The sequence below is a fragment of the Uloborus diversus genome, chromosome 6 (genome assembly GCF_026930045.1).
Source record: "Uloborus diversus isolate 005 chromosome 6, Udiv.v.3.1, whole genome shotgun sequence".
NCBI classification, from domain to species: Eukaryota; Metazoa; Arthropoda; class Arachnida; order Araneae; family Uloboridae; genus Uloborus; species Uloborus diversus.
The window spans coordinates 101,766,832-101,793,742 of record NC_072736.1 but is presented as its reverse complement, the minus strand read 5'-3'; the positions used below and the strand labels follow the sequence as shown (position 1 = coordinate 101,793,742).

The 26,911-nt window shown below is 33.0% G+C and overlaps 1 protein-coding gene across 1 annotated transcript in view; it reads left to right on the top strand.

The window, feature by feature from the left end:
• LOC129225269 (cyclic nucleotide-gated cation channel alpha-3-like) overlaps positions 1 to 26,911 on the top strand; it is a 100,703-nt gene that overhangs the window by 12,315 nt on the left and 61,477 nt on the right. The window contains exons 4-9 of the mRNA XM_054859853.1: positions 553 to 615; positions 4,416 to 4,493; positions 8,519 to 8,623; positions 20,805 to 20,910; positions 24,735 to 24,779; positions 25,578 to 25,638. Coding sequence (XP_054715828.1) covers positions 553 to 615; positions 4,416 to 4,493; positions 8,519 to 8,623; positions 20,805 to 20,910; positions 24,735 to 24,779; positions 25,578 to 25,638 — 458 coding nt within the window. The remainder of the gene's footprint in view (positions 1 to 552; positions 616 to 4,415; positions 4,494 to 8,518; positions 8,624 to 20,804; positions 20,911 to 24,734; positions 24,780 to 25,577; positions 25,639 to 26,911) is intronic.

Sequence of the window (26,911 nt, the reverse complement as noted above, 5' to 3'; positions counted from 1 at the left end):
TTGTCAAGCAGTGTAAGAGCGTAATATTTTTGACATTTTTGGTTTCACTTTAATCAAGTTCGTATTTACATTTGAGGCAGTGAGAAGCAAAAGGATTTAGGTGCCAAAAGAAAATATTTGAAGGTAGCCAGAGTACGAAAGGTAGGTGAACCTATTCTCTGTTTCGGGGCAAAAGATTCAATATCCCTGGTTGGTGCTGCTATACAGTATGATTTAGAAAAACTTTTCAATGAAAGCCTATTTAGGTCCCCAACTTTAAACGCGTTTTACTCAAAACTTGAAAATGTTCGCTTACATTCCTTTGCTTCTCACTGCATCATTTGTCTATTCTTCATGGCTTCAATTATTTCTTCAACAAGTCGTTGTTTTCTTAAATAGAACAATCAGATTATCAAAGTTTTTTTTTTCTAGGTGAAAAAAAAAAAAAAAAACAAGAAGAAATCATGACGTAAAAGTTCAATTTTATGAAAAAGAGGGTTAGAAAAAAAATGTGTATTTTCTAGCGCGAATCGATATGTTCGTAATTCAATAATGTGTATGTTTTATGTCTAGGAAGTTCGTCATTTTCCACGCTTCATATTCGATCCGGATAGTGGCCTTATATTCTACTGGACGGTAAGTGAGTTCTTGTCTTGCTGTTTTTTGTTTTTGTTTTTTGTTTAATGTTTCTATGCCTTTTAAGAGTTTCAAACTTCTTTTGAGCACTGGTTCGGAAAGGAATCCACAACGGATATTACTGGAGAGTCACATTATTCTAATAGTCTAAGATCCCACTAGGCTTGACCTACCCTCATCGAGTAAAAGTTGTAAATGAAACGTGAAAGTAAGAATTTCTACCTCTTTCACGTGAACTAATCAGGGTTGCCAGGGGTTGAAAGGTGCCTAAAAATGAGCATTTTACCATAATCGAGTTTCCGAAAAATCGTTATCATAAATGAAGAGTAAAAACTGTAAAGAAAACGTGAAAAAAAGGTTAAGGTAATAGCAACAACTTTTACTCTTCATCTATGGTAACAATTTTAGGAAACTCAATGACGGTAGATCAAGCCTAGTGGGATCTCGCCTTATAATTTACGTATCCGTCAGACATCCAAAACGTCGACTGAAGCCTTGTGGTTGATCAAAGGAGGCTTCAAGTCAGATAGATACTCGGTTCTGTTATTTATCTGACTGAAGACGAATCCTATATTGTTCTTCATAGGTCAATAAAACATCCTTGGAATGTAACTTAAATATTTTTCGCAATTTTAAAATGTGCCCGAGTGGTAATTTTGGTTTTTAGTCAGCCAATCTACGTAGACATTTTAGGCTTTACAGTCAAGACAGCTATATTTCAACTTCACCTTAGCTCATTCCTTATAAAACTGTATTAACTAATTCAGTTTTTTTTCTCCAATTGAAGCCGTCTGCTATAAAGCATGGTAAAAATAAAATTCATTAAAAAAATTTATACCTTGCACTAAAGGTATTTTGGAAACAGACAGCGAATAACTTATTTTAAAAACAACCCATGGATTTACTCTTTCAATGCAGTTACTACCGGGCAGTGGAGGAGTCGGTCCGTCCAGGGTGACACCTTTCTGATGGAGTTGGGGGGTTGACATCAAGAATAGAGCTACGAAAGTTTTAAGATTTTGGAAAATTATAAATGCTTCCAGTCTGAAAAAGTTTCCCAATGTATTTCAAATATTATTAAACTTAAATGTTTTACATTTTACCTTTACACACACTAGCTCAAAATATATGAGGCAGTGAGAAGCAAAGGGATGTAAGTGGACATTTTCAAGTTTTGAGTAAAACGCGTTTCAATATAACATCCTGGGTAAGCTTTCATTGAAATTTTTTTCTAAATCATGCTGTATAGCAGCACCTACCTGGATCACTGGTACTATCTTCTACCCCAACACAGAGGGGAGGTTCCCCTAACATTTGTACTAGTTACCTCCAAATTTTTAGTTTTGCCACTTACATCCCTTTGCTTCTCACTGCCTCATATGTTTCTTGATTTTTCTGTTACATTTTTCACCATTCAGACGAACATTATAATGATTTCATAATTTATATTTGTCTTCTGTCATTTAATGGATATTAGGTAACTTCGACTTTCGTTTTTATAAATAAAAAGTTGGTTTTGGAAAATTGAGTGAACTTTTACATGCAAAATCAAAAGGTATACTTTGGGGGGGGGGACACCAAATATTACCGCCCCAGGTGACAACCACTCAGTCTTTAGTACTGAAATTAGGACAAAGAAAGCTTAGGGTGTAATTTAAAAAAAATAAGAAAATCTGGAAAAATAATTGAAGAAAGACAATTGTCGGTGGCCTTTATGCTTTTCCACCAATGTAGGTAATGAGTGTTTCGCCAGTGCGTTGCGTTTCTTGAAAGATTTGATGTTACGTACGAGTACTATAAATCTCATAAGAGTTTTTTTTTAAATTAATTCCTTGCAATATACGATTTAGGGTTCGAAAATATCATGATATTTTCGAAAATATCGAAAATATCCGATATTTTGATATATATCGGATATTTTGATATATATATATCAGATATTTTCAACCAACACAAACTTAAGCCTTCAAAATAGTAAATACATCCAAAAATCACTCTTTCATATTGTTATTACAATACATACACTTAAAATTAAGGTTTCTTTTATTATTTACTAGTGGTACCCGCACGGCTTTGCCCGTAATAGAAAAATTAAAAGGTCTTTTGGTTCACCTGTATATTTACAAATAATGTATGATGAATTTTCTCGACAATTGGCTTCTTCTCATGTTACGGTTTCCGCGTTATGATAATTTCGTAATTTACTCGTCCATCTTATGATATTCTTGTTCTTAAAATTGGAATAGAAAAAGAACCACATCAAATTTTCGAAAAATCGCTTCGAGGTGCACACACCCATGCTACAAAATAACTTTGTACCAAATTTCATGAAAATCGGCCGAACGGTCTAGGCGCTATGCGCGTCACAGATATCCTACAGATATCCTCCGGACACAGATACTTTCAGCTTTATTATTAGTAAAGATATTTAATATTTCATTTAATTTTATCAATTTTAATGGTTTTCATTTAGCATTAGCTGTTTTACTCATTTTTTTTTCTGTTAGCTACTTTTACATAGGTATATGATTCGGAAATAAAAAATATGCATTGATCGATGCAGAGTCATAGGACATTTTCGTTTTGCTGACCTATGTTTAATATTTAATTAGACACTTTTAATATAAATTAAAACTGTTAGATTACTAATAATTTTATGAATATAAAATAAAAAAGGAATATTATATTTTCTTGTTGTATTAATGATGTATTAATACATCATAAAAATATAGTACATAACTTTTTGGTTATTTTTAATAATAAATGAACAATGATACTAAGATTAATTTCATTTTTAACTTGGAAATACTGTAGTCAAAAAAATAAATATCGAAAATATCATGATATTTTCAAAATAAATATCGGATATAAATCGTGATATATATCATGATATATATCGGTGAACCCTGATACGATTTGAAAATATTGAAACATATTTTGTTGTATGTATCCCATCGACATAATTAATTATAATACAGTTACAATCCATTAAAACTGCAAATTCATGAAATATGTATTTATATGTTACCAATTATAATTGGTAGAATTATTACGACTTGTATCATTAGTCGTACCGGAAGTAGGCTATATCGGAAGTAATGTAAACCAGAGATTCTCAACAGCTGGTCTGGGAGACTGAAAATGAAAATTTGACTGGTCCTTTGAGGTTTCTGTTCGCTTGCGTTAAAAAATCTTTCCTTCGTCAAGAAAAACAAAAGTTTGGACTGTTTTAGACGACCTTCTTACGCCAATTTTGTGATTATTTTTGAAGTTTACAACGCTTTCTTCAAAAGTTTATTTATTTACAAAAAAATTATTATGATAATCTCTTGTCTGACAAGTAATTTTGTGTCACAGTTCTTTTTAAAGTGAAAAAAGGGAGAAAGAGGGGGATAGGAGAACCTCCTACCAGTTCGTGTTCTAATGAGAAAAGCATAACTCCCTGAATAGCTGCTTTTCAATATGAATAATTAAATATTATAAATAGCAAAAGTAATATTTTTTATTTCTATCTTGATCTCCCTCAAACTTTTGACAAGTAAAACTTTGTATGTGAATATTTTAAATTCATATTTCAGATTCACGACGATGATAATTCTTAACATTTTACTTAAGCTACATATATATATATATATATATATATATATATATATATATATATATATATATATATATATATATATATATATATATATATATATATATATATATATATATATAAGCAGTATATGTTGAATTTTGACTGACATTACATTTTGGTGAGTTAAACTTATAATCACTTTTCCTTGTTTATGGTACAGGCAGTCGTTGCTCTAGCTACGCTCTACAATGCATGGACCACTGCTTTAAGAATAGCTTTTCCTGAAATTAGAGAAGAGGTGAGTCGTTTGACATTTTTGTGAATTACATGTAAAACTAATATTTCTTACTATAACAGTTTTTGGGCCGCAATTTTCATACGTTTGTAACTCTTGAAAAATTGAGGCGTTGGTACTTTTTCGAAGTGTTATACTCAGTTAAAACGGAAGATGCAAACTGGTGCAGGTTCAGACCCTAGGGCCAACATGTAGCACCTTTTGGAACTTTGGGGTGCAAAATGGAGATTTGAAAATATGGGTGCGTTTGATTTCTTAGTGAATTCTAGTAGTAGAAATTTTGCACTTTGAATTGACGCACCGAGAAAGAATGGGGTTGTTTCCTTCAGTCAAAAGTACTAGTTTTAGTCACTGAAATTGATAGAATAAGTAAAAAAAACAACATGGACTTGAAAATACTTTCATTTTCCCAACAGTTATTTTTTTATTAATTTTTTTAAAAGTCCGATTTTCCAAACAAGGCATGGTCTTTATGACGTCACAAATGATGCACTATCGATCGCTGCTTGATTATCTGCGATAATCAAGCAGCGAATAACAATTGCGCTCTACGCTTGCTGTCCAAAATATCATTGCCAATTCACGTGAGTAAAGATGTCAATTAAATATTTTGGACCGTGAATGGAAACACTGAATAGCATTTCATCATTTGTGATATCATCGGCAGAAGCGTTCAACGATGAAAGAGCACTGATTTAAGTAATTTTTTAGAAATATTAAACTTAAAGAAATTATTTAAAAAATGGTCAGATTTTATGTTTTTAAGCATGCTCTTTCAGAAAAAAATACTTTTAAAATTTTGGAAACGACCCCATTGTTAGAATGAAACGGAATTTTACGTACATGAGAGCGACATTGATTTAAGAAAGCGATTACAAAAGCAAACTTATCATTTATTACTGGAAAAAACTCAAATTAATGAAGGTTTTAGTACGCTGCTCAGCCACCTCTAATTTGAATATACGAGGCCATGTAATCGAGGATTGAGGTGTGCCCCTGAAAAGCAAAGGCACTATTTTGGATTTCACAACGGGTTTTTCAATCATACAAAAATGTCATCATTGCCTAAACTTAAACTGGATTCAACTCTACAGACGATCTGGATCTATTTGGTTGCAGTCAAATCCCGTCGAACTCGACACTTTTCCACGAGGTGTGAAGTGGTGGTAACAACGCTTTGCTTTTCAGCGGCACTCCGCACCCCCGCAGCTGAAGTGACGTTATAGGGTGCCATCGTATACGAAACACGATATTGATTCATAGCATTATGACAGCCTAAAGGTACGTTTGTGTCATGTTTCAGTCTCATGTGTTGGCACTCATGGTGGCCTCCCAAAAGCCTTTTTTTAACAGGACAATGCTCGTCACTCACAGTAAGGGTCTCAGTGGACTTCTTCCACATCATCAACTTCTCTGGCTTGCGCGTTGCCCTGATTTGTCACAATTCGAGCATATCTGGGATTACGTGAGACGGGAAATTGAACTGTTAATGAGTCGAATTAGTGACGCGTTCGCACTTTGCAATAACTGTAGTACGAAATGACGTTGGACATCGTACTAGACTGCTATGCCTTAATGCTCGACTGTATCGCCTCTTACATTCATGCTAGAGGTGGCTTAGAAGGGTACTTAAACCTTCATTCATTTGATTTTTTCAAGTAATAAATGATCATTTTGCTTTCATTTTGTAATCACTTTCTAATATCAATGTTGCCATCACGTGTGTTAAATTTCGTTTCATTTTGACAGTTCCTTCTTGGTGCACAGATCTCTCTCTTGTTTTGAGTGTATTATACTGAATGTTTCGGTTTAACTTGCAAGTCCTCTATTTTTGCAATCGTTAGTTCTAGCTGCATACTTCCAGTTTCAAAAATGTTCAAAATAAGATGCAGAGTTAAGGTTTGAAAGTTTGAAGCACAAATAAAAATGAATCGAAAAATATAAAATTTTACTTTTTTTACGGGCCCTAGGTCTCCTAACTTATATTTAGGTGAATTATCTCCATTGAAAGATAATTCCAAAACAAAAAGTTTGACATTAGTATGAGTAATATTCACCGAGATATGAAACGCAGCGTTTTTTGATTTACACCATTTTACAATCCCCGTCAATAACATCTTTTGGGGGGAAATATAGCGGTTAACAAGGGTTTAAAGTTATATGTGTGCTTTGAGTGTGTGGCTTTTTAAGTTCTTCGAGGTTTTAAAGAGTGGTTTTGAGTATCATGGCATAACATTTGCATTTGTTTTTGAATATCAATAAAAAATACAATACTTTGTTTTTTTACTGCAACAACCTGTCATTCTTCTGAAAGGGCGATACGTTTCAATCTTAGTCTTCTATATGGTTGCTTAAAACTTTGAACTCAAATATCTCCTTGAGTTTTGGTCGCACAAATGTCAAGTTTTTTGTGTTAGTAATATTTTCCAGTGGAGATTATTTCCCTAAACACAAGTTAGGGGACCTAGGGCCCGTGTAAAAAGTTAAATTTTGTATTTTTTGACTCATTTTGCTTCAAACTTTCAATACCTAAATTCTGCATCTGATTTCAAACATTTTTGCAATTGGAAGTATGCATCTAGGACTAATGGCTGTGAAAATAGATGTCTTGCAGGTTAAAGCGGAACATCCTGTATACCATTGGATGCCTTCTCTTTCATATCGTTTTAACGATGATAACATCTTCAATTTGTAGTAGCGCATTGCCAGTGCATTAGTTTTTTTACATTAATGAAAATAAATCGATAGTTTTTAAATTGCTTATTAACTATGGACTTAGGGAGGAATTAATGGATCTGCATTTTGAACATTGGAATGAGTGCCTTTTAATTTAAATTGCTCATATGCATTTTACAAAGTTTTCGTCATAAATTTAAAATGAGATAAAAGTGATTGAATATAATTTTAAAAGCTCATTAGGGTAAATGACTGGTTACAGGCTTGGTTAATGTTTTTTTTTTTTAAAATTTGTAATGTTTATTGAACTGTGATTTTTTCATACTTAGTTCATGGAAAAAGTTAATTTTCACACATGGGAGAACTTTGAAATTGCTTTTTTATAGCTGTGAAATTTTCATTAATCTACTACTCTGATTTATGTATATATTTAACATAAATTTTAATACTGTGGTTTGACCAGTTATAGTCACACTTGCTTAGTTATTGGCATACTGAAAACTAGTAAAGGTCATGCTAGCTGAATTCAATTATTTTCAGGAAATACACAAAAAGATATTAAACAATATTAAAATACTTATTTTTTTTTGCAATATAATCGAATTTAAAGTATTTTGATTTACCTATTCGAATAACACTAAAATTTAAAAAAATGGCTAACTGACAAAATCGCTTTTCAAAGGCTCATCTAAAAAACAACAAAAATAAATAAATAAAATAAATAAACTGTTCTACAGCTGAATTTTTTATTCATTGTTAGTCGAATTTAGCTAAAATTTTATCATCAACCTTAAATAATAAATAGCTTTGAGAAATAATGATCAAATAATTAAATATTACCGTAGACAACCATAACTTGAATAAGTAATTTTAATTGAATAGTGAAAACACATTAGCTTGAAAGGATCTTAAATATCCTAATTAATGGCAAAAACATGGATGCGTATAAAACTAAAGAATGAGCACGTAACAATGAAACTGTGATCTAAAAAAAAAAAAAAGGAAAAAAAAAGAGCACTCCCAGGACTCTAAGAAAGAAACCCTTCAAAAACTTTAATGCAAAGAAAATTCATTACTGGTGACTGAGAAGCTTTAACTTCATAAATTATACTGTAGATAAAAACTTATGTTTGGAAAAAAAATTGGTGGGGGTGTTCTTGAAAGGTTGTTATCTTGAGAATTCACTGATGGTGTTCTTAGAACACTGATTACAAATTTCATATTGACAATACAAGGCAAACCTGCCCATTACTGATTGCCCATAACTACAGGGTATCCGTAACTAGTCATATACCCTTTCTCTTAATTGATTAGATAAAAATATATTCTGATACCATAATTACTTTCTGCAGAATGGGCTTTTTTATTTAACTTATTTGGATGTTGCTAGCGACATCACTTATCTGTTGGACATTTTGATGCAACTGCGAACTGCTTACTTACAAGATGGCATCCCGGTAAGTAATCTTTTAATCCACAAAAGCATTTTCAAACCAAATTCAAAGTATATTGCTATTACGCAATTTATTATTCGAAATACAGAATGACTGTCACCTTTTTTATCATTGCAATCAGAAGGCGTGGGCGATCCTTTAAAGTTTTTTCCATTTAACCTGTTTAAAAATCGACGTTGTTTTTTAGAAAGTGGACAGAAGCAGTTGCGAAGATTTTGTTTTCTTTTCTCTTGAAATTGTATGGTGGTAACATCTCATTTTCAAAATCAGTATTGCATATAATGATATTTCTAGGTTTCTTTTTTGGTAATGCATTCTATAATCTAATTAACTGAATGAACCATGTGAATTAATTTTCCTGTTTACTCACATGTTTAAAAAACAGCATAATTTTACTCTTAATTTGTTATTATTTATCTCCTATTACACTTCAGCATTTAATGGCCTTTGAAGTAAATGTTCTGGTTAGATAGATTACTGAAGTTGTTGAAGTTAAAGACGGTCTAGAAACGTATGATAATTACAACATGAGACGCAAATAATTACACGTTACCATTCTGTTTGCGGCGATTTGAATTTCTATTATTATTATTATTGTTACTACATTATACAGGGTGTCTATAAATGACGGATCCAATTTTAAAAAATCGTATTTTTAAAAGTTCTCGACGGAATAAAATAATTAATGCGTAAAATTAAGGAGAAAAGTACCAAGTTTTTTTTTTAAATTCTAAATGTTCGATATAGGATCCTCTTGTCACACGGCATACACCCATTCGATAATACAGTTCATTCCACACATTTTCTAACATGTCTCTGTTAATGGTTTGTAATGCTGCAGAAAAGCGTTGTTTTAATTCTGGGAACGTTTTCGGCATTGGCTGTACAAAAACACGGCCTTTTACGTAACCCCATAGAAAGAAATCGCATGGGGTTAAGTCTGGAGATTTTGGTGACCATGTGAATAACGTTAAATCTTCGTCACCTGCACGGCCTATCCATCTGTGAGGAAGCACATTGTTTAAGTAACTACGAACCGACAAAGACCAATGAGGAGGAGCTCCATCTTGTTGGAAGATAAGATCGGGACTGTCCTCAAGCAGTTGCGGAAGTAACCAAATTTCTAGCATGTCGAGATAATTGTCACCTTTTACAGTAAAAACTTGGTACTTTTCTCCTTAATTTTACGCATTAATTATTTTATTCCGTCGAGAACTTTTGAAAATATGATTTTTTAAAATCGGGTCCATCATTTATAGACACCCTGTATAATCATTATTATTTTCAATGCTGTTATTAGCTTTTTTCTTATTATTATTTGTAACTATCAATTGCACTATTTGAAGCATTCTTAAAAGGGACGTGTAATTAATAGAATGTACCTTCCTATTTTTTTACAAGAAAAAATCCACAAAAGACAAAGTTCTTTTTTTATTCATTTTGCCTTATGCTACTACGCTATAAAATCACAATAATATCGTACCGCTAAAGGATTCTACTTTATTGCAGCTCTTCTTGCTCTTTAAATGCCATAATTAAGAATAGACTATAAAACATCATAAGTAAAAATAAGTAGTCAAATTTCCTTTGCTAGAATTCTACGTGAACCTTGAACGGTACAAAAATGTTTGTCAAATCGCGCCGAAAGAGCAACAGAGTAAATGACTCTTATTTCTAAACACTAAACTGCAAGCAGCAGAAAAGAGCTCAAAATCATTGTCATTATGCAGGCAGAAACTAATAAAACGACTCTTTATTACAGCAGCGAAATTCTTTTGCGGGACAAAACTGTATCTGCGCGACCATTAAAACAAAAAAGAACTGTACAAAGAAATGGCATTCGCCTTTGATTTACATCTCTTGAGATAATCACTGGGATTGCTGTGTTTGCTTTCCTTGTGTTTCTGCATTGAAGAAGTCGAAGTTGGTTAGTGTCTAGCGTAATGACGCAGTCAAGTCAATACACCTGTCTCTTTGGAAAGGTGTGTTTGTCTCGAAAATGGAGGTTTAGTAACAAATAAATGTCATCTACACCCACTTTCGGAAAATATGGAAAGTTTTATTGGCATAATGCACGCATGTCTTCGTTGGGAAAGCACAGGCTGCCATACATATGTTGGTAAATTGGTCCGTCTCGAAAAAGTGGAGATGTTGCTTTTTCATTACCATTTATTATTCTAAGAATTTTATTTACTTTTTGATCAATTTCAAAGAAAATTTATGTTTTTAAAAAGCAGACTATAGTTTGGGGTAAATCTAACCTGGTACCATTGTGAATCTGAAGTACAGCATAACGACGCGCTGCCAAATTAGGTTTTCCCCAATTATGCTAAACGACATGAACTCAAAATCTAGGATCTGGCTGAAGTATTTTCAATTTTACAATCGGAATTAATGGGTATCTCCGATGTAGTATGAGTATTTTCGATTACTACACAATCGGAAATTATTGATTATCTCCGATGTAGGATGAAATATTTCCAATTTTACAATCGGATTAATGATTATCTCAAGATATTTACATATCTTGAGATAATCACTGGGATTGCTGTATTTGCTTTCCTTGTGTTTCTGCATTGAAGAAATCGAAAGTGGTTAGTGTCTAGCGTAATGACACACTCAAGTCAATGCACTTTTCTCCTTGGAAAGGTGTATTTGTCTCGAAAATGGAGGTTTAGTAACAAATAAATGTCATCTATACCCACTTTCGTAAAATATGGAAAGTTTTATTGGCATAATGCACGCATGTCTTCGTTGGAAAAGCACAGGCTGCCATACATATGATGGTAAATTGGTCCGTCTCGAAAAAGTGGAGATGTTGCTTTTTCATTACCATTTATTATTCTAAGAATTTTATTTACTATTTGATCAATTTCAAAGAAAATTTATGTTTTTAAAAAGCAGACTATAGTTTGGGGTAAATCTAACCTGGTACCATTGTGAATCTGAAGTACAGCATAACAACGCGCTGCCAAATTAGGTTTTCCCCAACTATACTAAACGACATGAACTCGAAATCTAAGATCTGGCTGAAGTATTTTCAATTTTACAATCGGAATTTAATGGGTATCTCCGATGTAGTATGAGTATTTTCGATTACTACACAATCGGAAATTATTGATTATCTCCGATGTAGAATGAAATATTTCCAATTTTACAATCGGATTAATGATTATCTCAAGATATTTACATATCTTGAGATAATCACTGGGATTGCTGTATTTGCTTTCCTTGTGTTTCTGCATTGAAGAAATTGAAAGTGGTTAGTGTCTAGCGTAATGACGCACTCAAGTCAATACACTTTTCTCCTTGGAAAGGTGTATTTGTCTAACAAATAAATGCCATCTACACCCACTTCCGGAATATATGGAAAGTTTTATTTGCATAATGCACGAATGTCTTCGTTGGGAAAGCATAGGCTGCCATACATATGTAGGTAAATTGGTCTGTCTCTCTGTCTTGAAGTAATGGAGGTGTTGCGTTTTCATTGCCATTTACTATTCTAAGAACGTTTTTTTTTTGGTCATTTTTAATTAAAATTTATAATGTTTTTCGAAGGCGGATTATAATTGCGGTAAACCTAATCTAACAGCATTGTGAAAGTTACGCAGATCCTAACCACAGAATTACGACGCTGTCAAGTTAGTTTCGCCTCAACTACTCGCATATAGTGGTCGACATGAACTCGAAATTTGAGTTTAAGACGAAGTATTTTCAATTTTGACAGTTAGAGATTTTTGATTCCTAACTTCCTTTGAGGAATAGTTAATAAGCTGAAGTTATGCTACTCTAAAATTTACAATGAAACAAATTGCTTCGTGCAAAATCTGAGGCTCTACAACGCGTTTTTGCTGTTTCCGTAAGTCAAAGTTTGAAAATAAAATCATGAAGTAGGCATATTAATTGACTTGTGTTAGTTAGCTATTTTTTTAAAAAGAAGAATCAATATGAAATACGACTGCAGAAGACACGAATAAGGCTAGACTTTGATACCTAGTGTAAAAAAATGCCAGCAATATCCAGTTCCTAAACACAAAGCAATTGTATTTTAGGGAGGTAGTATGCACGAAGCAGGAATTAGGTCTTTTTTTTTACACTATTTCATGTCAAAAGTAAGGCTGGGCGACATCAGAATTTTAATACCGCGATATATTGCTCTACAAATATAGATATTTTCGATATATCGATATATTTAGGTCGATAAATTCAACGTTTTATAGGAAGGGGGGGGGGGGTGGCAAGGTATATAAATGCATACATAACAAATACAAAGTATCTGCAACAGAAAAAGCCATCGGACCTCTTGGTGAGTAAATATTTCAGCAATTCATTCTACTAATAATAGCGACAGCAAGGATGCTCTTATGTGTGTGTGCGCGGGTGGAGGGAGTGGGTCATGAGGCAGATTATACAGCAGAAACTTTTGAAGAAATTACTTTAGAAGAATTTAAGTTTTTTTTATTAGTGGGTCACAATTCTTGGGGAAAAAGGGGGCTTGGTAAAACTGAGGGGTGTTATCGCAGTCGGTGGCGTAGCCATGGGGGGGATAGGGGGTCAGAACCCCCCATGAGCCCCAAAACAATATATATATATATATATATATATATATATATATATATATATACAGAATAAGTGTATAAACTTGAGGGCATGGCTTTACTTTAAACTTCAGAAAAAATTAAACCACCCCCCCCCAAGGATTTTTTCTCGCTACGCCACTGATCGCAGTTGGGGGACGGGAGGGAACCCCTAGCTACATCATCTGCATATTATGATCTGCAACAGAGAAACGCCATCGGACATTTTTATAAGTAAATATTCCATCGATTTATTCGATTGATAATAGCTAAAAGGGGGGGGGGGGGGGTCATGATGCTGAGTTCACCATTGAAATTATCAGAGAAGTTATTTTAAAAGGTGTTCAGTCTCTTCAATAAAAGGTCGCGTTTTGTGATAAATTTGAGGGTGCCATCCCACTTCGGGGGAGGGGGGGGGGGGTTGGGCAATTCTAGCTATATTATCTGTTTATTTACGTCTACAATAGCGAAAAGAGATCGAACATCTTGGAAGGTAAATATTTCAGCAATTTATGTGATTAATAACAGCAAACGCAGGGGGCCCCTTGTAGGGGAAGGAAGAGGAAGGTAGGGAGCCATGAGGCGAACAATGCCATTGAAATTTTTTGAGAAGTTTTTTTGTAAGGATTTTAATCTCTCTAATAGCTTGTGGCGTTTTTCTTTTAGGTGAGGGGGGGTTATAAAATTGAGGGGAGCCACCTCACTTAGGGAGGGAAATGGGCACCCCTAGCTACATCATATACATAAGATCTGAATTACAAAACATCTTGATAAGCAAATATTCCAGCAATTTAGTCGAATAATAATAACTAGAGCAGGGTACCCATTCGGGGGGGGGGGGGGGGTCCTTGAAGTTAATTATACCATTGACATTATCGGAGAACTTTTTTTAAAAGGTTTTTAATCTCTTAAGTAAGGAGTCTTTTATTTGGGGGGGGGGGGAGTGGGATGTTCGATTAAATTAAAAATGAGGGGGTCATCACACTTATTGGGGATTGACAGCCCTAGTATTATTATTTATACATTAAGATCTACAATAGAGAAAAGCCTACGGAAATCTTGAAAGATAAATATTCCAAGCAATTTATTTTACCAATAGCTAAAGCTGGGGTGCCCATTTGAAGAGGGGGAGGGGGGGGGGCATGAGGCTGACTATACCACTGAAATTATCAGAGAAGGTTTTTTAAAAGGATTTTAGACTCTTCAATAGGGGAGCCGGTTTTTTTGGGGGGAGGGGGGAGACACTCGATAAAATTGAGGGGTGCCGTCGTACTTGGGAGGATGGGCTTCCCTTACTATATTTTTTGTACATTGAGTTCTGAAATAGAGAAAAGCCATTGAAAGGTAAATATTAAAGTAGTTTATCCCAATAATAACTGCTAAAGCCAGGATATGCCCATGGGGAGGGGGGGGGGGATGAGGCAGACTATATAACTGAAATTATCAGACATGTTATTTTAAAGGGATTTTTTTGCATTTAACAGAGGATCCGGTTTTTTTGGGGGGGGGGGTGCTTGGTAAAATAGAGAGGGGGCAACACACTTGAGGAGAATTGGCACCCTTAGCTATAAATGTCATCGGAAATCTTGATCAGTAAATATTTCAGTAATTTATTCTCATAACAATAGTAAATTAGCGATGCTCATGCGTGGGGGGGGGGGGAGGGAGGGAGGGCTCATGTGACAGACTTTACCATTGAAATTTTTAATGAAGTTATTTTAAACGGATTTTAATCTCGTTAACGGAGAATCTTTTAAACGGAGAGGTCGTGTTTATTTTCGGGGGGGGGGGGGGGGGGGTATTGGTATTTCCTGGAAAGCAAACTCGCAATCGTCGAAATCGAAAGACATGCAAACGGTAAACGGCTTTACTTCTTGATTTCCATAACTAACCTACAATTTCGGAAGAACTCAGATGTGCGGAATTATTCATTCAATCGAACGAATTCCGTCTCTTGGATTCTATCTGAATTTCTGAATGCAACTAGTGAATTCTTTTACGGCAACCCTGGTTTCAAGGTTTCAACTCGGCGCGGTGCTGCATTCTAAAAAACGCTTGTAGCGCCGAAACTGGCGAGATACAATTTTTTTGTTCTGCAAAGCACGAAAATACTCAAAAATTTTGCTCGTAATCAGAACAACGGAAAGAGACATGAAAATCCGTAAAACTTCTGAGAAATCTGAAAGAGTTGGCAGGTATGATCCACTCGTTAAGCACGAAGAATTATGAATAAATATGTATTTTAAAGCCATTATTTCAATTAGTTCTTAAGTAAGTCCGGGCCGACGATATATCAGACAGATTGAAATCTGAATATCGCTACCACGGTAATAAATATGTATCCATATATTACGGTATACCGGTATATCGCCCAGCCCTAGTCAAAAGTTTCAATACACGATGCAATACTTTCCTTCTGTTGCCTCTAAAGTAAGTAGGGTCAGGTGGGGTGGAATGGGTAGAAAAACAGGTATTTTTGAAATGATTATAAAAACTATTCAAATCTGATATCCAAGCAATTAAAGAATCATGACCTAGTTTTTACATTTCAACTATACACTTCACATATCCATTGTTATTATTACAGAAATAATTTTATTATTTAGTGAAAAAGCTGTTATTTCAAGTCTGTTTTTATACCCATTCCACCCCATGGGGTAGGGTTAAATGGGTAGTATTATTTCAAATTAAATTTCAGGGTGATAACATGAATTTAGTTATTATTTTTTCACAAAAATATATTAATATAAAGGTAAAAATCTATTGAACAATATAATCTGTAATTTCACTACAATTAAAGGTATAATGTCCACAATTATTAAGGATTGGCTGACTTAGTTTTTTGATGATCTGTTCTTTTTCAATCTCCATTTTTGCATTATTTGGGAAGGTGAAAAATCTCCCATCAAAGACTTATTAAGAACTTTTACAACAAAAGCACAAGTATTTAAAGATTCTAGAACTTGAGCAATAAAATATTTTTTAAATTTCTTAGCAATTTATTCAACTAACACCCAATCTCCTGCAGATATTGTACTTGTACATAAGCTTAGTGGAATGGAAGCTTGATCAGACTGGTTTTCAATTTATTTAGTCAGTTCTGGCTTTGCTTAGTGGTTGCAGGGCATGACTCGTATTAGGCGGTAGGCAAATGATAATTTCACTATCGATAGCATGCTTTACAGTTTCATAGGCCAGATGGCTTGCATGTCTTTTCAGATGCCTTGCAAAAAGTTTGAAACATTCTTCAAAGATTGTGTCTTCCATCAAATCAGATTTAGTGCAACTATAAGCAACTAAACAACATAAGGATTTCAGAATATAAAACTTCCGATAAAATGAACAACTTACTTGAGAAAAACTTTTAATGAGAAAAAATGTTAATTCCACAGCCTATGTCATTAAGCCTAATAGTATACCCATTCCATCCCACTTTAAATTTTCTAACATATTTCTTAAAATGTATGGAATTTTTCTTTTCTGATTTTTTCAGTTGACAAAGGAGACTTCCTTAAATGAAAATAACAGTAATCGAATGCTATCTAAATTCAAACAAAATCCTGAAAATAAAGTTTCAAAGATATCAGTTAGTTTTGATTTTTACAATGTAACTTTCAAAAAGGCTTCCACTGAACAGACTATTTCTATTCCGTCTTTTCTTGAACCAAAACAAAGTCAAACGGTTGTAAATAAGATGAGTATTTTTATTTTTTTTAAAAGTTGGATTTTTTTTTGCTGTGACTCAAAAATTAATAAACTACCCATTCCACCCCACATACCCATTCCACCCCACCTGACCCTACCTATGACATTTTGATAAACTTTAAATATTATTTCAATATATATTTTGCTGAGGAAGGAATCTTTCGGGGAGGAAAAATAAAAAAGGTTTTGAAATCTACGGCTTCCCTGAGCAGACCAGACAATAATTAAAAACTACTACAGTCGAGCATTAAAATATGTCATATAAAATTTCAGAATGTTTTTTTAATTTACTTTTCACTATTCAAAAAAAAAAAAAAAAAAAAGCCTGAAGTAAATACTTTTACTTTTTCTTTGAAACATTCAGTGCGAGTGCAGTGAAAACATTCAGTGAATTCCATCCATCATATTTGCATTTATATCACTTATCAAAAATCGTTTGTAACCAAAACATCCTCTTATTATGTTTCTCATATTTCCCGCATACAAATACGTGTATTTCAGCAAAATGTGATGCATAATTTGAAAGCAGATTTTTTTTTGTATAAAAATGCACAATATAATACAAATAAATATTTTTTAAAACAGTAAAAATTCTTTTGCACGAATCTTAAACATGTGCTTTTACTGTAATTGATTATCTTGTGTTGGTTTTTGCTGTGAAAAAGTACGAAAAGTGTTACTTAATTTGCATGTCAATCTTTTGTTGAAATGAATTGCTAATGTATGATGATTACTTTCTTTTTAATTGAAAGATTTGAAAGCGCCAAAAACTTTTCCATTTTAGAAATTTGGTTTAAAACTTTGATAAAACATTCTAACATTTTGTTACTTCCCTCAATATTTTTTTATATTTTGTTTTTAAAATATTTTTTCTTTTTTTTTGTATTTTTTATTAAAAACTTACAAAGTAAACGTTTCACCATTATGTCCGGTAAAATAATGCATGCATTTATGCAAGCATTTAAGAGTCATTTTTTTTCAAACTGGACAAAATGAAAGGAGGCCTGATAGTTGACACCTTCAAATTTCCTGGTACTTTCAGGATATTTTACTAGTATGGTGATAAGAAAAAAATGAAAGTTTATTTCCTCTCTAATTTGACTTGTTGGCTCTCGAGTGGAGGTCAAAGTTTAGGGTCGTGAGAAAAAAGAGCTAAATATATGATCGCTTTGCTTCAAAAGCAATGAGTGAACCAAGCCAATTATTTTAAATAAGGATACTACTTAATACTAGGTACATGCTAGCATAAATATTTTGGTGGCTCATTCATAGCTTTGAGGGCAAAGGTCAATTGAATCTGCTACTTTTTAAACTTTTTTTGCCTTGTTTACGCTCGGATATCTGGTAAAGTCGTGAGTAACCCTCGGAAATAAGTATATGATTAACTACTCACCACAGTATAGTACTAAGAAAAATATAAAACAGCTTTCATTTCTATTGGCTTTAATAGTTTTAAACAGTCTCTAAGTCGATGATTTTTTTAAAAATGCTCAAGTTTAGAGGTCAATATCTTTGTTCGCGACGGGTCAACAACTTTGGGATACAGCTGTAGTTATAGTCCGAGTGTTGTAGTTCAAGGTCCAAGTTAGAAACCCATGGCAACTAATCAACTTTTTTAATTACGCGGTCTCAAAGTTGATAATTTAAAACAAAAAGATTCACAGTTTTAGGTCAATTACTCTAAAACACCTGAGTCAATAACTTTGAGCAAGAGCTGTAATTATGCTCTACGTAATGAAGTTTTAGACTCATGTCAGAAATCCATGAGATCTAATCATTTTACTCCCGATCATTAAAACATGGAACTTTTCTTAGTACTTTGACAACAGAAACCACTTTTTTGAGTGCCAACAAATGTTTACAGTGTTCTCAGAAAACTTATAAACATTCGAAGATTATGAAACGAAACAGTATAAAAGTCGACAAATTTGTTGCTTCATCTGCTTTTTTTATTCTCCATCGCTTTATCTTCATACTTAAAAAAATACCTACACTTAACATTTATAGTGCAATAATTTGTATTGTTGTAATTACTGAAGATGCATTTCAAGCAGCTTTTTTTGTGTATTTGTAAGAGATTAAATTTCGGTGGGCGGTGGTTTAAAAGCATTATAAACATTTATCAGGTACTATTTACATAGCGTAAAATCTTCAAGCAAATTTGTCATGTAGTTTTAATAGGTTTTGAGCTTGCAATAAAGAAAGAAGTGCAAACATTTCTTCCTTACTAGACTACTGAAATAAAGAAAAATTTTTACTGAGAACCAAAGCGAAAATGGAACAAAATCGATTTTTTAAACATTGTTAGCACGAACTGTCATTGAACATAAGTACCGCAGCAAAAATTTTCCTTCGGCTTTTTGGTGATTTAGTTTACTTACTTTTTTTTCTTGTTATTATTAAAATAAATTTACAGAAAGATTACCAAAAGTCCAGTTCACGGGGGGGGGGGGGGGGTAGCCCAGTTTACAAAGTTTCTATTCCCGAATAAGCTTTTCACTGCTATCGGTTATTTCCTGGGTAAATGTGAATCTAAATGGGGTTGTTTCGGAAACTTTAAAGGATTAAATTTTTTCTGAAAGAGCATGCTTAAAAACATAGAATTTGACCATTTTTCAAAATAATTTAACAAAGTTTAGTATTTTTTTGCGCAGATTCAATTTCATTTTTTACGTTTCTGCACATGACATCACAAGTGATGAAATCCATTCACTGATGCCATCAGCGCAGAGCACAATATTTAATTCGCTTCCAAATTATCACAACCTGGAAACTCGGAAGACAGCAAGCATAAACATTCAGCGCGACTGAGGAATGCGCGCCAAAGTACATCACTTGTGATGACGTCATAAAGACCACGCTTTGTTTGAAAAATTGGACAAATAAAAAAATTAATTGAAAATTAAATCAAAGTATTTTCTGGGTCCAAGTTATTATTATTTTTTTCTGCTCATTTCATCTTTTATTTTACTAAAAATAGCTGAAGGAAACAACCCAATTTCTCCTGCCTTCTATCAGAGTATTTACTGGATTTATACCAATCCAATACGAGGAACGAGTTTGTTTACTTGCTAAATAAAGCAGCTAAAAAACGGTAAATTTTCCAACCGGTTTTTTTTTTTTTTTTTTTGGAGCAGGAGCTATGGAATGCAATGTACACAAGTCTCATGTGAACCTGGCTAAAGATTGTACACCACATGACAGCGGTTATCCACTAACATGAATGGAAGTGAAGCTACTTGAAACTTCAGCAAGATCTATTTTACAAGACATAACTGCTCGAATGACATATGAGTTGTTCAACCTTTGCTTTTGAATAAGAAATGAAAAGACCAACCTACGAAATTCTACATTTTATTTTCTTTAAAGTTTCTTTGATTTATAGCTGGAGAAACAGGCTATAAACGGTTTTTTTCGACACAAAATTGTTATTTAAATGTTAGTTACAAACTCCATGACCTTCAATATGATTGTTTTGATTTGATTAAACTGGAAACTATTTGGTGCTTTCAGTTCTTTTCAATACAAACTTTCTGTTATCTACAAATTCTATTATTTTTTTGCTTTTCAATGCATTTTTTAACAGCTGTAAAAGAATACATGCAATACCTAAAAGCCATATACTCGTACTTGCAACACATCACCCGAAAGTTATAATTTTACAGCTCTGTTGTTTAGTTTTTAATCCAAATAAATAGTAAATACGTTCCTTATGAGAAACTAGGCTAGCATTTTTTGAATGCTTAATTCTGTTCAATAAACAGCATATAAAAGTAACTAAACAGTTACAATGCAATGAAAGTATCAGTAAAAATTATTAATGCCGTGGGCGGTTATTCTAATCTAAACGATGGTATTCAAATCTATTATTGAATACTCACTCATGTATTACTTTGTCCTAGGTGTTTGAAACTTGGAAAATTCGGCAGCATTACATGAGCCAAACTCATTTCATACAAGATGTAATATCTGCGATACCCAGTCAGACTTTGATTGGTTTTTTACCGGGTAAGTGTCAAATTGTATGATTTTCTAAAACAGTTCACATTCTGCCAGGAGCATTTTTTGTCAGGGCCAGATTAAGGCATGGGCCTACAGGGCACGGGCCCAGGTCACCAATATTTGGGTGGCACCAAATCTGTAGCCAAAGTTTTTTTCAAAATGGGGCAAATTCATATCGCACCAAAGCAAAAAAATAAAAAATAAATAATAATATGAAGTCTCGAAAAAAAATTCTATATATTTAAAATGATAACCTCTCCTAAAGCTACTCTGGACTTAATATTATATTTATTGCATTTTGAATGTTATATTAGAGATATTTGATATTTATGTCGTATTGCTACCAGGCAAAAGCTTGACAACATCTCATATTATAGGGTTTTCCTAATTCATAGTGCAATGTAAATATTATCACATTTAACGTTGTTGCAGAAAATACTTAAGTATCAAAATATTTTATTAATATACAGTATAAGTTAGGGGGAGAGTACCTAATAAATTTCATGCCTAGTATCCTCAAGAGTCTTAGTGGGGGGCTGTTTTTTGTTACTTCTCTTTAACAAATGTTTTTTTTTTTTTTCGAAATTAGCAAGGAAAGATGTTTTATTAAAACTCTGTTGTTCAATCTACTATTATCTGGAATATTCCGGTTTGTTGCAGATCTAATTGTGTTTTTTTTTATAGCTGGATAGTTCAGTTGCTTTCGTAAATTCGGTGACTTAAAACTTATTTCGCTAAACGAGGAAATGTCCTTGTATTTTGAACGAGTCCACCCTATCATGTACCTACACAGTCTCGGATATTTTCGTTTTATTTTTCTAAATTCCATAAAATAACTTAAACCTTCATAAACAAATGAAAATCAGATCTTTTATTACCAAAGCTGAAAAAGTTCAGCTTTTACAGAAAATGTAAAATTAGAACGTCAATACATAGGCGGATTCAGGAATTGTTCAAGGAAAGGGCGGTTGATCTTTTAGCTTACCTCTACCACGTATCAACGTATCATATTTACACATGCTTGGGGGATGGGTCAACACAACGTTTTTATCTGACACAACTAAAATATGGAGATTTATCCAAGAAGGTCTCCAAATCTATTTTTTTTCCTTTTCCATTGAAAGAGTTATTCTAAAATTGCATTTTTGAACTTCAATTTCGCAGTAAATCCGGGAGAATGTTTCAGAACCCCCTCCCCATAACATGATCGAAGGTCGTCTGAAATTGCGCTTTTTTAGAACTTCAGTTTCGAAAAATTACGAGAGGAAAGTCACTGAACCCATTTTACGCCCTAACACTGCCAGAAGTGTCTATAATCAGGTAATTAAGATTTAAATTTTGCAAAATATCCGAGGAAAGGCCTCTAAACTCGTCCTACTAACCAATGATCCTCTGCAAAATATCCCTTTCAAAATTTCATTTCCAAAAAGTTCTCGGGAGGGAGATTCGAACCCCATTCCTTTCCTTAATGTCGTCAAAGAATTATTACACTTGCGTTTTAGAACTTCAATTTGGAAAAACTGCTGATGAGGGACCCTCAAGGGAGAGGCGACCGCCTCCCTCTTGTATCCGTCCTTGCGTCAATATATATGTTACTGTGGAAGTACAAGATGTGGTAAAGGTAGACATAAGCCAGTGTCTATCAACTTGCACAAACTAAAGGCTTCTTGTGAAAATCGAATATTTCCGACGAATCACCGGTGAAAGTCGACATTCTCTAATTTAAATCCTACACGGTAACTTGTTCACTGAGCATTTCTCATTTGTAAAAAGAATCCCACTGAATTATTTTCACTATGCATTTTTATTTTCCCAATACGGGAACAGTGCATTTATCTAGTTTTTACTGTCCAAGTGCCCTGCGCGACATTTGAAGATATTGCTAATTAATTCTCCAAACGTTTTTCATACTCATTATGAGTCTAGGCGCAACTCGCTAAAAAGATATTTCATTTATAGAGCTTCTGTAAGTCATTTAAAATTTAGTTTTGCTTTATTTCAGGCAATTTTTTTTTCTTTGCATCGCGCTGCACTAAAGGGCAAAATTGGGGGAAGTTTTTCAATTGACAGGGGTCGGTAGTAACCACTTATTTTGAAATAATGATCGCTTTTTCTTCTCAAACTGCTAAACGATAATTTGTACATCCAGTTCAATACCTCCATAAGTGAAAATTTTAATTTTTGATTTTATGGCGGATTTACAGTGTTAACATGTTCGATTTTGAAATGAAATTCGAGTTAAACTAAATAATTATTTATGTAACTCATTAAAATTAAATACTTGTGACAGTATTTCATTTCCAAGTCCAACATATCAGCGCTGCAAAACCACCCTAAAATCAAAAAAGTATAAATGTACAGTAGGGTGATTCGAAAAAAAAAAAAAATCATTTTTTTTTAAAATTTCGGAATCTCATTATCTCTCAAAAGTTGTAGTTTAGTATCCTCAATTGGGGAAAAATTAGAAAAAAAAAAGTTGACATATTCAGTTCGTGTATGAGATAAGTTCATAACACAACAGCCATAAATTTTCAGTATATGGCGCAATTTGAACCTAAAAAATATTTTATAACTTTACATAAGATCTTTAGTTCGCGCATACGCCTTAAATAGGGCTTCAAATATCAAGAGATTTTAACCCAATTTAAGGCATATACGGAAACGAAAGATTTTATGTAAAAGCTATAAAATATTTTTTTTAGGTTCAAACTACGCTATAATACTGACAATTTACGACTGTTGCCTCATTAAAAAAAAAAAAATAATATTTTTATTTTTTCAAAAATTCAATTTTTAGCATATTTTTTCAAGCTTTCAGCCTCATGCCCGAACTAAAGAGGTCAATTTAGGTTCTTTTTTAACTGTCCCCAGTTGAGGATACCAAACTACAATTTTTAAGAGGTAACACGATTCCAACTGTCCTCAATTGAGGATACCAAACTACAATTTTCAAGAGGTAACACGATTCCTAAGTTAAAAAAAAAAATCTTTTTTCTCGAACCACCCAAATGTGCACTAATGGCGCTATTGAAATGGATATGCAAATTTATAAAATAAATTTCAAAATTGGAGGACACGTATATCCCATTTCCTTAAAGAGTTGATGAGAAATGTATACGTAAATGAAAGAAGACAACAAATGAGGCAGTGAGAAGCAAAGGAATGTAAGTGGAAAAATTAAAAATTTGGAGATAGCCAGTACACATGGTAGGTGAACCTCTCCTCTGATTTGAGGCAAGAGATGATACTAGTAGCCCTGGTAGTTGCTGCTATACAGCATGATTTAGAAAAAAAATTCAATGAAAGCCTACCTAGGAGCAAATCTTTAAACGCGTTTTACTCCAAACTTGAAAATGTCCACTTGCATCCCTTTGCTTCTCACTGCCTCAAATGTTCTCTTCTTTCTTGGCTCTGTATGGCTTTTTTTTGGCTCTTGACTTTTATTCCTATTGATGAACTTCTGTTCTAACCTATTTGCTATATGTGTTAAGAAAAAATGCCAAAAAACTAACTAATGCGAAACAATGCATATATTTTCGCCATCCTACATCTGCTGATTAAAACTTGTCGATAATATACAGTGCAAGAATTTTTGAAGTAACAATATTTATTCTACGAATGAGTGTAACCTCTATCATGTGTTATAATTGTATTTGTCAATCCTTTGAGTCATAAAGGCTTCAGTTGAGTCCTCCAGCAGCTTTTTTTTATCCTACCAACTGACACAGCGGCTTCAACTGAATCCACCTGTTCTCAGTTAAAAAAAAATGCTCTGTGCCTCAAAGGGTTAATTTACCTGCACAATTTCTTAGACGTTATTAATTTTTTAGATGTCGTGGGATACTGTAAATATTTCCTCTGCACGGCTGGAGCTGGTAAGTAAAAATTAATTGACACTTAAAAATTAAATAGAATGTAAAGCTTAAGCATATCAGAAGTGTAAGAAAATTCCGAAACGTCATAGGATATTTCCGGGCTACGTTCCGGGTATTCAGAGGTTTCTAACAGTTTTCTGTAAAAAACAAGTATTTTTGCGAAAAAATATTCAAAATCGCTTCAAATTTCTTGGATTCAGACATTTCACTGTTATGAAAAACATTTTTAGCTACCAGTTTGAAAATTTATTCATCTTCATTACATTACATAGTTTCGCCTTCGGCTTAGGTACGGCCGTTGTAGATTTGCTGAGCCTCAAACAAGGGCGAAATTAAGTCTCTGTATATTGTAACTGTTTAAGAATAATTGGCAAATCAGCTGATAGGTATTTTCTTGCAATTCTGAGTTAGCTTGGGCAATATTTGCTTCAACAGCATTCCTGGTAAATCAAGATGGCACCAAATTATTACTTAAAACATGTCTACGTATTGTCTGAAGGATCTTGATTTATTACAGAAACATAACTGTCTTTAGTTGGGAGGATTTCTGAATTTCTTAGAATGATTCCAGGTTAATTTCAGGAACGTCACTGACTTTTATCGGGAAACTTTCTAGTTCTTTTTCTTTGCCAGATACGTTACTGTCAGAAACTAGGCACACTTGCTGTCCATTATTTTCCAGGAACAGGAACGTTTCGGAATTTTAAAAAAATTTCTTTTTATAGTGAAATTGATTTTTTATAGATATAAATGATCATTTTGCGTTTTATGTTTATTTATTTTTTCTTCTTTTTTTAGCGCGGCTTACTAGGTTGTTGAAATTCCACATTTTGTACAAATTTTATGACTTAGCAGAAAGGTAAGATTTTTTTTGCACACATTTTTTATAATGTATTTGCTACAAAATGAAGTAGCTATTTTTTATTCAAAACTTACTTAAACATTAAGTCAAATGAATGAAAATAAGTATAAAATTAGAAAAAATACCTAAATTCATACTTAAACTGATAAAAGAAAAAAAAGATAGTAAAAATTCCATGGAAATAAATAAATAAATAAATAATATTGGCTTTTAAACTAATATATTTCTAAACTAATGTCTGACGATTCTGAAGTTTTCTAACCTGACAATATGTAGAAACTAGGTAACATTATTGAGGTGAGTCAAAGTTAACCATAAATGATATTAAAAAAAAAAAAAATCTTGTTATGTTTTTTTTTTTTTTGGCTGAATTTCTTTTTTGTTCTTTTTTGTGGAATTTTACACTTATCTGTATCATATATCAAGTGAAAAAAAATTGTAAGACAAAATTTAATCATTTTTATCATACTATTCCATATTTGTAACTTGTGGGCTATCTTTGGAGCATAGTCGTCCAAAGGTAGCCCATACCTTAAAGCCACTTTTAAAATGTTAAAAAAAAAAAAAAAAAAAAAAAAAAAAATCCGCAAACTTTTTTTACTTCTACAAGCAATAAAATTTTAAATTAGAGGAAAAAATATAATTACAGAAACATTACATGAAAACACTTCAACGAACATTATTTTTTCATTTCTGCGTTGTCATGACTTCACTTGATTGAACTAAAAAAAAAATAGTAGAAGAACAATGCATAATGTTACAAAATAATATTATGCGAAGGAGCACTAAACATTTTTGTATTTGCATTAGTTCACACATTTTATTTTCTTAAGGGAAACACTTTGGGAAGATACAGTAAGTCACCATTTACCCCATAGTAAAATTGTTAATCTGTTAAATTTATTAGAGTTTAAGTGAATGTGGTTTTAGAGGAGAAAATAATCTTTCAGAAAACGTATCATGACTCAAAAGTGCTACGCATTTAAAGGCTTAAAACTTTATATACTGTATTCTCGCCTGGAAAATAAAATTACTCCTCTTCAAAAGTGAAACCACTGCATATAATGGCGGTTCATCAAGGTGATCTCTACAACAGAATGCTTGGTACAGAATAGAGGTGCGACATCGATGGTAAAACATCGATGTTAGAAATTAAAACATCGATGCTATTGATACATCGATCAAAAAGCATCGATGTTTCCAAACATCGATGTTTTGAAACATCGATCTTTTTGTATAACATACATTTTTGAATATACTACACTAATTT